The sequence below is a fragment of the Micropterus salmoides genome, unplaced genomic scaffold, assembly GCF_014851395.1.
Source record: "Micropterus salmoides isolate LMB-PRFRI ecotype aquatic unplaced genomic scaffold, ASM1485139v1 Ms_hic_scaffold_12, whole genome shotgun sequence".
In the NCBI taxonomy this organism is placed as follows: domain Eukaryota; kingdom Metazoa; phylum Chordata; class Actinopteri; order Centrarchiformes; family Centrarchidae; genus Micropterus; species Micropterus salmoides.
In genome coordinates this window covers 11,735,781-11,748,730 of record NW_024040263.1, presented here as the reverse complement: position 1 = coordinate 11,748,730, position 12,950 = coordinate 11,735,781, and the positions used below count along the sequence as shown (strand labels likewise).

At 40.2% G+C, this 12,950-nt stretch overlaps 1 protein-coding gene across 2 annotated transcripts in view; it reads left to right on the top strand.

The window, feature by feature from the left end:
* ctnna2 (catenin (cadherin-associated protein), alpha 2) overlaps nt 1-12,950 on the top strand; it is a 329,015-nt gene that overhangs the window by 222,473 nt on the left and 93,592 nt on the right. For both annotated transcript variants that reach the window (XM_038713371.1, XM_038713372.1), the window contains exon 8: nt 7,078-7,158. In XM_038713371.1, coding sequence (XP_038569299.1) covers nt 7,078-7,158 — 81 coding nt within the window. The remainder of the gene's footprint in view (nt 1-7,077; nt 7,159-12,950) is intronic.

Below are 12,950 nucleotides of genomic sequence, written 5' to 3'. Positions count from 1 at the left end.
GATTATTTAGATTTACTCCAACCGCCAGCTAAAATCTGATGATAACGTTATGTTAACATTTATACAGAATAAAGAAGCTCCCCCTCCTCCTTTTGGTCTGTGATGCGTATCATTGCAATGTTGCCGGTTTGATTCTGTTGCAGGACCTTTGCTGCTTGTCTCCTGTCATTCGCTACTGGCATCTCCAAAAATGCCCCAAAAATGTATTTTTAGAAAAGTCTATGCAAGTATATGCATGCATGGGAACAATCTTGTCTTATCAACTCAAGTGCATTTTGCATTTACTAAGACACTGTACTGTGTGTACATTTATGACTGTACATTATTCAGTCCTAATTTTTATGACTCTGGATTGTGTTTTTGTGTCGTATCCATCTACCGATTAACCATGTGTCCATGCACACAGGGTGTTAGTCCTTCATTCTGTTTTTACCCCATCCTAAAAAAATGCTAATTTCGTATTTACGATGTATTTGATGATAAGCCAGATGCTTCCTCTCATCCACAGCCTGCTTGACCACAGATGCTAATAGCCAGTGACAGGCCCGCAGTCTAAACATGAGCCCGTGTAATGAGAGGAGTAAGCAAACAGCATCAGCCATTAAACATAAGAGAGCTTGTGCCAGAAGGCACTCCGGCTCCTCCTCAGGCAGTGCCATTGTCGGCTGCATTAACTCTAACTTAAGACTGCCAGTCTCAAACAGCACCGTTATAGCTAGTATGGGCAACCATGTGAGAGGAGAAAAGACATCGAAGCCCTCGTATAAGCAGCACATGGAGGGGGTTGGAAGTGTTCTGGTTGTCCTGAGGCTCCACGCAGGAGCTCTGGATACTCCTTCTCCCACAGAAGAATAGATTTGAGAAGTAATATGTATGTTCGTGTGTGTGTGTGCTGCTATCAACAAGCGGCCAAAACATTGCTCATTTAACATTTAGTGTGTACTGTATATGGTCACTTAAAGGATTATTGACCATATATATAAAACTGAGATTACATTGTTTGGTTATTGATAGCATGAGGAAATGTAGTAAATTTAATCATTAATCAAAGACTGAACAACCTTTTTAATCCATATGTTTTGTTATATCAGTTAGGAACACAAAGCAATCATTTTTTTTAGCAATGAAATAGGTTGGGTAAGCATTCTGTGGGCCCTCCTCAAAAGTTTATGCCACTGCCTCAGGTCACTATCACTTTAATTAAAAATAGCTCTGAAAATCTGGTGTTCAGACCTATATACATGCCTTTGAAAACATACACAGTAAGAAACACATCTGTTAATCAATGCATACAACAAGACTTGTCCAAATCACACATGCATCTTTCAGTTCAGTTTTATTTGATTTGTAAACAGCCGCGTGAGCAAACAACTCATTTGAGACAGTCACAAAAATAGCCTGGTCAATGCCATTCAGAATCCTGTGTATAGTGCAGTGCTGCTCAGCAATCTGCAGTGCCTAGCCCCAGCATAACACAAATAAAGGTCAAGCTGTGTCCGCACCCTTGCTTCTTTCTTGCTAGATCAGTTTTGTGATCTATGTTGTGCGAGGTGAAAGTGCAAACACAATCGCAGAAAATCTTGCGTTTTTGAGTTATTATTTTCTATGTGCAATGTAGCATGTTTTCAACCTTCATCCAACATTGAAAATCACTTTGTTTTTTATAAGCCAGAAATCTTTGGAGAATACCTATATTTGTCTTCCCCAAACACGTGATTGGTTGGAGTCCAAATTGTACTGGACCTTTATTTAATTTATTTATTTCTCAAGGCTTCTTTTGGACAGGATTTCAGATATACAGCTCAACAGATGGATCATATTATTAAAGAGTAAATTTAAAAAATATATATTCTAAAGACACGCAAGTAATTTGGAGACTCTAAATTGGCAGTAGTGTGAATGGTTGTCTGCATGTGTTAGCACTGTGATAGACTGGGGACCTGCCCATGCTGGCTGTATGCCCAACGTGAGCTGGGGTAGTTTCCATCCCTCCACAACCCTACACAGGATAACCGTACAACATGCAATGGATGAGAAAAAAAAATAAAAAATGACACAATCTTTCCATCAAACTTAAACTAACTAGTTTTTAACCCCTTTGATCCCCTCAGAGCAATATTCAGCTTAACTACCTTGTGTCAAAGTGTTTGTGCACACTTAGAAACACACACACTGTATTATAAATACTATTTCTTGCTTCATTGCATTATGTCTGCACTGTATATCCATTAGTTTCCCGGGGGTTTATAATGGCTATGACATTATGATATGGAATCTATTTCTGTACTATGTTGCTCTGCCATCTCATTTAAAGAAAGAGGGAAGGGACTATTGCATCTGAAAGTATATTTTTTTTCCAACCGCAGCCATTGTAGCATGTTTTCTTTTTCCTGTAATCAAACTATCTGATAGCCACCGCTGCACCTCTTTAAGTTCCACTTAATGAGAACAAGCCAAATTGGCCCATCTATGGCACTGCAGCCGAGGGAGCACAACTTATCTTAATGAGGATCTAGCTACCCATTATCTGCTGGTAACCCGACCAACATGTTACCACTGTTATCAACCCCCACCCTGGGCTTGCACATACACAAACACTTTCTCACCATCTCGTTATCAGCTTGCCTTCCCCTTTAAGCCTGTTGCAGACAGTGTAACCACATTGGACAGTAATTGTACCTCTCGCTCCTGCCTAATTGAATTGACAAGGAGCCGGAATTGATGTCATTTAACACATTGATCTTGGGAGACAATGAGACAGAATGCCTCATGGCCCCCACCTCCCCCACCTGTCTTCTATTTTCTTCCCTCTGATTCATCTGCCCATTCCTTTGATTTGCCATGTTATTGCCTATGAATTACCAGATTCATTCCTCACTTCTCTCACCGTCCCCCGGTTTCAGCGTTTTCTTGCCATTGTCATTTTTATTGCATTAGTTTCAAGGGAGGTACAGAGATGTGGTGATAAAAAACTAAATTTAGTTCAATTAATGAATGCATCGGGAAAAAAAAAATATATATATATATCTCTCCTGCATTTTCATTAAGTCTTTTCATTCCTTTGTTGCTAGAAACAGTTTGGATTAAGAAACCACAAGGTAAAATGTATTGTTTCCTAGCCCTGCTAAAAAGCATTCAGCTACAAATGTAATACACCCCTTTGTTTGATGTCACTGAAATAATACTTAAATTAATTTTACTTTTCAAAAGAACTGGGAAATGGAAAGCCAAGATACCTGCCACATTCGTCTGCGCATTATTCGGCTTGCACTGACACTACTAATATGTCTTATTCCACCATTACAGGGGTTGGCGTCAGAAATGCAGTGAAGCAGTTTGCGCTGCAGTGCACCACTGAATTACACAACTTACTTTGGGAGGGCCTGAGCGAGTTAACGCGCTGACGGCCCTTAGCCATTCCACAAGCATGCACCGTCCACCAGCCGTCTTCTGAGTGGGCAAGAATAACTCCACTGCTGCTGCTTCCATTTCCCCACACACTAGATGCTTATTTTCAGCCCTCCTCTATCTTTCTCTCCCCAGCTGAGAATGAATGAGTGCACACCGGGGGGTGGAAAATAATGGATGGGGACAGTTTCTGTCTGCAAAACACCACAGGGACTTACCAGCAATACCGAACATGCACATTCCATTATGTGGCAGTCAAAAAGTAAGCAATCAATGTTGCTGTATGGGAGACAATTGAATCAACAGCCAACTGTGTTTTCAAGCTTTTAATGGCTGCGAATTGGAGAGCGCACACCTGGATGGGAATGGGGAGAAGTCAAATAGTTAAATCTGATAAACACCCTAGACACAGAAATACAATATTGTGACTCGGTTTGTCTCTCTCACTTTGCTCCTCACACACCCTCAAATGCATGCACACGCGCACATTATCATCGACCACAGATTTGAGCAACCTGACGGCTGAAATGAGCCTGACGCATTGACTAACCTATGATTCATCACTGTGGACTGCCTTGTATATAAAGTTTGCGATGGGGAATTCATGCGTAGTGTTTTTAATTGGGCGTTTTATGTTTTACAGGAAACCCAACATGAGCAATACAATTTCCGTTGCATGTCAAAAGGCTTTTGACATATCGTGTGAAGCAGCAGAGTAATGGCATCATATGGGATGCATATTTTTAGTGATGGTAGCCTTCTTGACTTAATGTAACTGTCAAAGGCATCCTGCATTGATCTGAAAGATACAAGATTACACAAGGAGCTTTCGTAGCTATAAGAAAATGTTCTCACCAATAACTACAGCTCAGTTGTCAATAGGAGCTCAAAATAACAGGTGCTGGGTTTTGTCCCATCTGACTGACATCACTGTGCTGTTTTTAATCTCCTTAACTCAGATTAAAGAGTTCAGAGTTTTGAGAAATAAAACAGATGGGATTTCCGATTCCAGAATATAAAAAAACACACACACCATTTTGTTTATCAGCGTGTCTATTCATGATATGAATAATGAGCGGAGGTGTTGGTGTCATCAACAGCCTGAACATTTTCTCTCAGTTCAATTAAGGTTGCTGGTTATTCATAAAATCATGTGAATGTGTTTGAAGTGTCCTCAGAAAGGTTCCAGTTAAGCCCCTTTTTATTTTATTTTTTTGGCGGTGAGCATCTTTAATCCCGTGTGTCCCTCTGGTGCCTTAATGACACATTAGGCTCTTTAGGCGGCACGATGACTAATGTCATGTCCTCTGCTTTGGCACAGATGAGCTTGTCTGTGCATGCACATCAAAGTGTGAGTGCTTGAATGAGTAGATGGCACATAATGGAAGGCAACTGAATGCTATCTTCATTTCCTCTCCTTCCCCTATGTCAATCAAAAATTGACTAAAAGCCTTTTTTCCTTGTGTGTCAGTATACAACTACAAATAGAATAAAAACATACACCCGCAGAACAGTAGATGTGTTAGGGCCAGGTGGGTGTTTTTTTAGCTGAATATGGAGTCCAAGTTTTCTTCCTCTGTTTGGTGCATTGCTCCACATAAAATGACTGCACTGTGTGATTGCTATTAGAAGAGGGGGTGACTAACTGTAGTATGAGCTAGGAGACAAATGGCTCATTCCTAATGTTTAACATCCATATGAAAGAAAACTCGTGCTATATGAGCCTTGGCCAAGGGCAAGCCAGCAATACATTAGACAGAAAGGGGAGTCATATCTGTTTTTATGGCTACAGGCTCTTTTCGTTGAGCAGCATTTTCACATCATTGACCTTGCACACATGTGAATTTTCCACAGTACATACCCACATTACAACATGTTGAGCTTGGAGTGTCCCAAATCCAAGAAATTGCTAAAAGATTAAGTTTGTTTGTCTTCAAGTTGGCATCTCCATGAGTGTCAAGTGAAGAAGAGAAAGTGGGTGTGAAATTGTTGTTTTAACTTCCAAACTGACAGTTGCTACAACTCCACTTCCTGAGCCAGATAGGACCTCAAAGAAAGAGCTCAGGCAGTCAATGTCACCATGTTGTGAGCCTGTGTTCACAGAATTAGCCCTCCTTCTCTGCTGCTTCCTCTGTGTGATAGGAGGCATGTCCAGAAATAAAGTGGATACCGTACATTGTCATCCTGATAGTGACCAAGGCATTGGAAGTGAGTTTACCGTGAGGTGGGTGGGTGTTTGATGGTGTCTTGTTAAGTTCTTTGTGACACATAGATATGAAGTGTTCTCAATTATTGAAAGGGATGGACAATAATGCAGCAACACACTCCCTCATTAAACAGGATAACGACTAAATAGCCTCTTTACTCAAAGCCATGTTTTGGTCAGTTTCTCTAAGAGACATCCTCATTGGAAACGGGCATGGATGAATGAATGGAGTATTTTGGTAGTTTGCCTTCATGCTATGCTGGGCAGAACTGTCAGATGGTTGCCTGGCAACGACACAACTAATTGTGTATGCTGGTATTGCTTTGACGGAAGATCACTGTGTCGTACAATCTGTTGATCATCCTGCTAACGAATTTCTCTGCAAACATATTTTTATGAAAGAATCCTCGATTACCCGAATATAATATATAATTGTGTTAACTTGCTAAAATAAAGCACAGCATTTGCAACATGAATCACAACATCCAGAAACCCCTTCCTCCTTATGAAAAAGCATAAATTCAAAATGTATGTATAGCATCTGTTTCAAAAGAGCACCATTGTGATTTTACCACTTTCCACTGCCTGAGACACATGTGTGAATTTCTTTTTAGAGAGATCAGAGTACAGATCATTTGTATGTGTCCTGGAGCAGAAATGGTTCACCAGGACACAGGACAGCATCTTCGAACCTTCAGGCCAAGTTAGATAGTAAAAGGGAAAATCTAATAACTCTAGTGGTATGAATGACCCTCACTCTTCTCTATGGTTTCTGAGCAAGAACAGTGGCGCTTGTAAGAGGTAAATGGGGTGCCCAAGTGGCATAGCGAAAAGTGGAGCCTTTTCCCTGGCTAGGCGTTTCAGTGAACACAATTTAGTATTACTATTATTTGTGCATGAAAGGCGGCAAGAGATCCTGTCCTTGCTTCTGCCTTAGCGACTCCTACTGGTTGTGTCGGGATGCGTGTTAACTGGAGAGCAGGGGAATGTGGAATAGCAAGAAGCTCCATGCTGCTCTCCCAGTGGAACTCCCCGCTGTCAGGTGAAAAGAAGCAGCTGGTGACTCCGCGTGTATCAGGTGAAGCACATGGTAGTCAACACCCTCCTAAAGCCACCAGCAGGAGTTGGCAGTGACTGGAAGTGCAGCACACAGGGGAATTGGCGACAACTAAATTGATACTTGCCAGATAGGCTAGTTGCTAGATAAGATACCAAAACGGTTGGAGTCATGTTTTCACTGACTTCGATAATTATGGAACACTTGTTATGTAAACACATGTACTGTGATTAAGTGTATATTTCATAGTTTCCAGTCCGCACTAAATATACCCCATAAGCATTGTTTTAATCACTTCAACAACAGGTACACTGTGAAATACATGACGCGGTGTTGGGAGTCAAACATGATTGTTATGGCATGTACTAAAGCTGTGTTAACAAGGCGGTTTTGTTTCCTTTCACAGACTGGCAGGAAAGAGAAGGGTGACCCATTGAACTCAGCCATTGATAAGATGACCAAAAAGACCAGGGACCTGCGCAGACAGGTGAGTACATGTTACATGTCAATCTCTCTTTTAAACTGTATCTACGTCCTCTGAAATCAAGAAACAACCTTTTCCTTTTAGCCTCATTAAATAATATATATATATGAGATCAAAACCAACTGTGTTCGGCCTTCTCTCAGTACTTTGCAACACTCCTACACTGTCTGTAGCACTCAGTCCCAAGCACGATTGTTCTTACTGAGGACATAAAAGTTACAAATATATACATTCATTTTTTTTTAAAGGCTAAATAATTTAAAATCTGAAACAGCTGGCCACTGTAGTTTTTAGCAAACTTGTGGCAACATTGGCAAGTAGTATATTTGTTGGGGACTATTTTCAGTGGCAGATTCTGTCCCCTACTGAGTATTTATAGCAGGAGGACAGAATATGTGGAAAGGATCAAATAAAAACTAGAATGGCCATGTTCATCTTAATTAGCAAAAGTGTCACAGAGTGAAACACTGTAGCTCATTCATGTATTTTGAATGTTCATGGCACAGAGGAACGAGCTACAGTATATCAGGCTTTGCCAAAGGCAATACTTTTCAATAGGATCTATTCATTGTTGGTTGCAAGAGATTTGTTGACGAAAACAAAAATATACCATATCACAAAACTTATATTTTAACATCATACATAGACACCAATGTAATATTCAACACAATAAATTAAAACCCTAGTATGTGAGGCACACTGCCAATCTTGATACTCCATGGTTATTAAGGATCACAAGGGTTCACTGGAGACGCTATGCTTTAAGTGACCCTGGAAAGGTCACCAGTAACAGGGTTAACTATCAGACAAACACATCTTGCCTTTTACAGTATTTGGAGCAAGTATGGAGACATCCACATAACCAGACCCAACTCTCAAAACCAGAACGTTCTTGCTGTGAGGTCACATATTAGAGAACTGTTTAGATTGCTATGTCAGTATTATTCTTTATTCTCTCATGCATTTATTGCACCCTTAGTATTCCAAACTTGCATTTTTATGTACCCTATGTACCTAGACATGGTGAACTTAATACCCTGTGCCTAAAATATTAGTGACCTGTCAAATGTATTTCAGGCACTGAGTGACGTTAATCCCAACTCTGCTTTTGATTCTCAAACTCACAAGAGTCGCATCAGGAAGCTGCAATAACATTACCTTCCAAAGCTGTCCTCCAGTAGTGATGAATACGTAAATGATACACAAAGAAACTAAAAGCAATATTGATTTATTTTTCATTTTCACTGAAGACGGGATTAATCTGGCTTTCCACTGGTGGATCTTGTATGAAAAAAAAAAAAAAACATTTGACACCATACTTGAATTAAAAAGGACAATTAACGAGCACACACATGTGTCTGATGAGGCACTCTTTCGATTCTAATTCATAAAACTCAAATCCACATGACTTGTATTGCACATTTTGCAAAGATTGGAGTACATTTTAGCAGGCATCTTGCCCCAGAAAAAGCAAACCCATTCATAAACCATCAGGACATCACTTGTGGTCCCTAAATACAGTTCCACTCCCAAACAACCCTCTCCTGTCATGTAGTGCAAGATATTTTTTAGGCAGGAGAGGCACTCTGGCTAAATTGACAATAGCAACTACTTGCACAGAGTAGCTTTGGTTGTGTCCTCTCTGACCTCTTCATACCAGGGGATCATTCCACACGGAAGGCGATATCTCTCCCTCCCGTTGGGCATTTGGTGGGGCTGCCTGACAGGCTGGCAGGCGGTTCTCACTCTGACAGGATGTTCTATTGACTCAGGGGTTGGCTCGACACAATAGGCGGCCTGTTTGAGCTTTGAGTTTATATGGGAGGGCAAACTCACAGCACACATGCAGGCATTACATAGAGCTGTGATACTGTAATTATGTCACAATGTTTTGAGTTTAGCAAGTCAGTGGCACCGTGTAGAGACGCAAGACCTACCTGAAGGGAGGAGCACAATTGTGCGTTTGAGCATTTCAGTCTCCACCGTCTCCATTGTTAAAAGGAGGGATCAAATATTAGAGCAGACAAGCACAAATGACAGACAGCTCTTGTGTAATGGGAGCGGGTAAGAACGAACAAGCCTTGTAACAACACCGCCAGAGAAATATGGCATTGTTTTTTTTGTTTTGTTTTGTTTTTTCATGCTGTTATGTGTACATACAAGACAATACAAAGCTGTCTGTTATCCAGGGCACATTCGGTAGATGTCAAGCATGACATTCCCACCCCCATTTTGTTTTCTAAGTAAATTTAAATTTCCTCAACACTACCCAGTCTGATGGAGACAATGCTGGGGCATCATAACTATGCAGCATTTTTCCATCAGAGGAATGTCAAAAGAATATTTGATTATCAACTTGACATTATAAATCTATTTTGAATCCAAGTAAGATAACTCAAAGATGTGCAAACAAACACTGAACCAACCTTCATGACTCAAAAATTACAGCCTTGCAACCTGTTTCAATTCCTGTCTCCATCCACGATGATTATACGGTTGCTCTTTATTTACAATAGATATTAATCATCTATATCCTCTTACAACAGACCTTTAGCCATTAATGAAGTGCATGCCTCTTCAGTCATGATTTTAGTTTCTTGGTGACATTTATACAATAGCAATTATTTTTTGTGTGCCTACCTCTGTTTTTTGCAGTTTCACCTGCATGTGTACAAATGCACACATATACACACAAAGACAATGTAAAACATTTAAGAGGAAGACACATGCCTATGGTGTGAGAGACCCAGGTTCAATTCCCCAATGTGTCCCTGAGCAAGACACCTAACCACTAGTTGCTCCAGAGGTGTGCTCTGACATGCTAGCAATTGTAAGTCGCTTTGGATAAAAGCATCAGCTTAAATGAACTGTAAATATGCACCACACAGTGCTTCAATGGACTGACCTGGCAGTTTGTGAGTTTTCTAAAATATATAACTATTTCCTTCTCTTGTTCTTTAAAAATAATTGGATTTGGGAATCTTTTTCACCTCTTTCACCCCTGATGAGTTTGCAACCGTGTTATCAGCCAATAAAAGATGACAAACAACTCTGTATGCAGTTTTTCTCACCTTACATTATTTCATTGAGACAACAAGCCGAAGTTTAGGAAGGACCTTGTCTTTGCCGCAAACTTCATCTCCATAAGTCAGTGCCCCTAATGCCTTACCAGGCTTTTAGCAGCAGGTGACTGTCTGCTCTCCTGTTGTACATCTGGTGATGGCAGCAGTGGGGCTTCTCTGATGCTGACCCTCTGGTCTAGGATGTAGGCAGTGATGATCACAGCAGTGATCTTTTTTCCACCTTAGCAATTCATTCAAAGTGTATTTAAATATCGGGGAATCATTAGGGACATGTTATTTTTTATTATATCGAGATCAATATAAAAGATCAAAAGGTTCAATTAAAACAATTATTAAAGAGAAAACAAGAGATATAATCTGCTCCTCCTGCTGCTCCTAATAACCAATCAGAGCCAGGAGCAGTGTCTACTGTAGTGTTAATCACTGCTCATGCTCACGCTGCTCCCCCACCTTGGACATCTTCTCACTCAATCAAGCTCAGTAGCTTCAGCTCACAGCTCGTAATGACGAGTGGCAAAGAGGCATGACGATAAACAGCGGGGAATAACTTTTGAGGGGTGACAGTGGTATACTAGCCTCTTAACCTCCCTCAACCAAGCCCCGGGGCGTAAAGCATTGGTGGGGTATCTTTGAGAAGACGAGTCAAAGTGTGAGGGGCCAGGATTGTAGCGAGCCCTACGCGGGATGAGGTTTCACATGGCAGCTGGTTTCTTCTTGTGGGTTTGTTGGGAGGGGTTTAGGGAAGTGATACGAGCAGCAGAGAGAGCCACTGGTTTGCATTGCATGTATCTTACTGTTAGATATGCCCACACAACCTTTTCATACAAGATGCAATGATGAGTAGACTGTCACTGGTAATAAATCTTTGGGTGGACTGACAAACTGAGTCTAGGGGTTTAAGAGTGGAGGCAGAGGCGTGTTATAGATAACATTACCATGTGTCATGGTGAAATTGAAACTTTTTGCGGAAAAATGTAGGTGCAGTCACCACTTGTGTGTTTACCTGTACACAAAAGTTACCAAAAACCAAAGAAGCGAGGCTAAAATAGAGACCCTTCAATCCTAGTCATAGTAAAAACAAATCAGGAATGTATTTTTCTTTCTTTATTAAATGTGAATAATACATTTCCTTGCCTGTCTCTGACATAACTGATTTCATTCTTGTGCCTGAGATAAGCAACAGTTTTAAAAAAAAAAACAAGACTCAATCATTTTCTCTCTTACTTTGAAAATTATCTTTTTGTAACAAACCTTATACCCACTTCTGGAATCAAACCCGATTGTGCTTTCTCCCTTGACTTGGTCTGTTCCTAAGCATCATCCACTCTTCAAGTCTATTATCCTCCTTAATTTTCCTTTACCATGTCAAGCTTGTCATCAAGCCTACGTTAGTGTTCTGCATCAACGCATTAACCACTTGCAGTTTTCCATGAATGTCAGTAGTTACATAGTACATTAGTTACATTTCAAAATAGACTGGAATTAAGAGTTTGAAGTTTCTTTTTCTACTTGCTGTTCAAGGTGGGAGTCTTTGAAACATGAAAAGCAGTGGTTGTTTAGGTGAGGACCCGCAGAGAAGATGCACAGTTGGCCTCTCTAACAGACAAGATAATGGAGTTGTTTGTTTAATTTCATAATAACAGGTAAAAATGCACACTTAGTCAATAGATACAATGCCTATATTCACAAACACAAGTTACAGCACATCCATAGCTACCATCAGAAATGAGTATGATTTAGAATCCGTCCCTTTTTGAGAGTTTGGCACTAACGAAAGCTGATGAAGAAGCACTACAACCACTTTACATACTTCACATTTTTTTTTTCAATAATTTTGTGCATTCAGGAATTTTGTTTTGCTTTTAAAACCATGAGTGTGATCAGTGGTTCAAGTGCAACAAAAAAGAGATAAAAAGGGAGTGAGAGATGGATTTGACAGTAGGACAGGTGGGCATCGAGGAGAGCAGCAATTCAAAATAAATAAAATAGAAATGTTCAAACCATTGAACTATAGCATAGCATATGATTTAAATGTTTTTCCTCCCTTTAATTAATATTCACAAGGTAACCAACCCGACAAAGTTGTTGGAAATGAGCCATGTGTTCTACCCCCTGTCATCTTGTCTGTAATGAACGCATCTGTCAAGTCAACTCTCTTGGCTGTATTTTGACTGATGGCTGATTCCAGGATTCCCCGTAGCACAACAGCCTCATATTTTTTTCACCCTTTATATTTCCCTTTCTTTCTGCTTTGGGATGTTAATTTCCATTTCTGCCATTAGTTTGTTGATTAGGACAGCTGTTTTGAATTGTTGAGGGCTATCATGTTAAGGAGGAACAGCTGCCACAAATCTTGTCAGCTGTAACTCTTTGTTTAGAGTAACAATTCAAGATTATCTGTGGATACTTTCGTTCTTTCCCTGCAAAATGTTTTGAGGCCATGCATTAAAGTTTCATTAGCTTTATTATTGCAAATTGCTTGTTATCTCCAGCAGTGGAAAATACACATCAATTTATGGAGGCATCATGTGTTGATAACTAGATTCATGAACATGGACACATACAAATATATTTACATTTAGTCAAACTTACAATTGCTATACATGTCAGAGGTCGCATATGTGTGTGTGTGTGTGTGTGTGTATATATGTATGTATGTATGTATGTATGTATGTATATAATATCAACACGATGTCTGGTTGGTTAGCCATC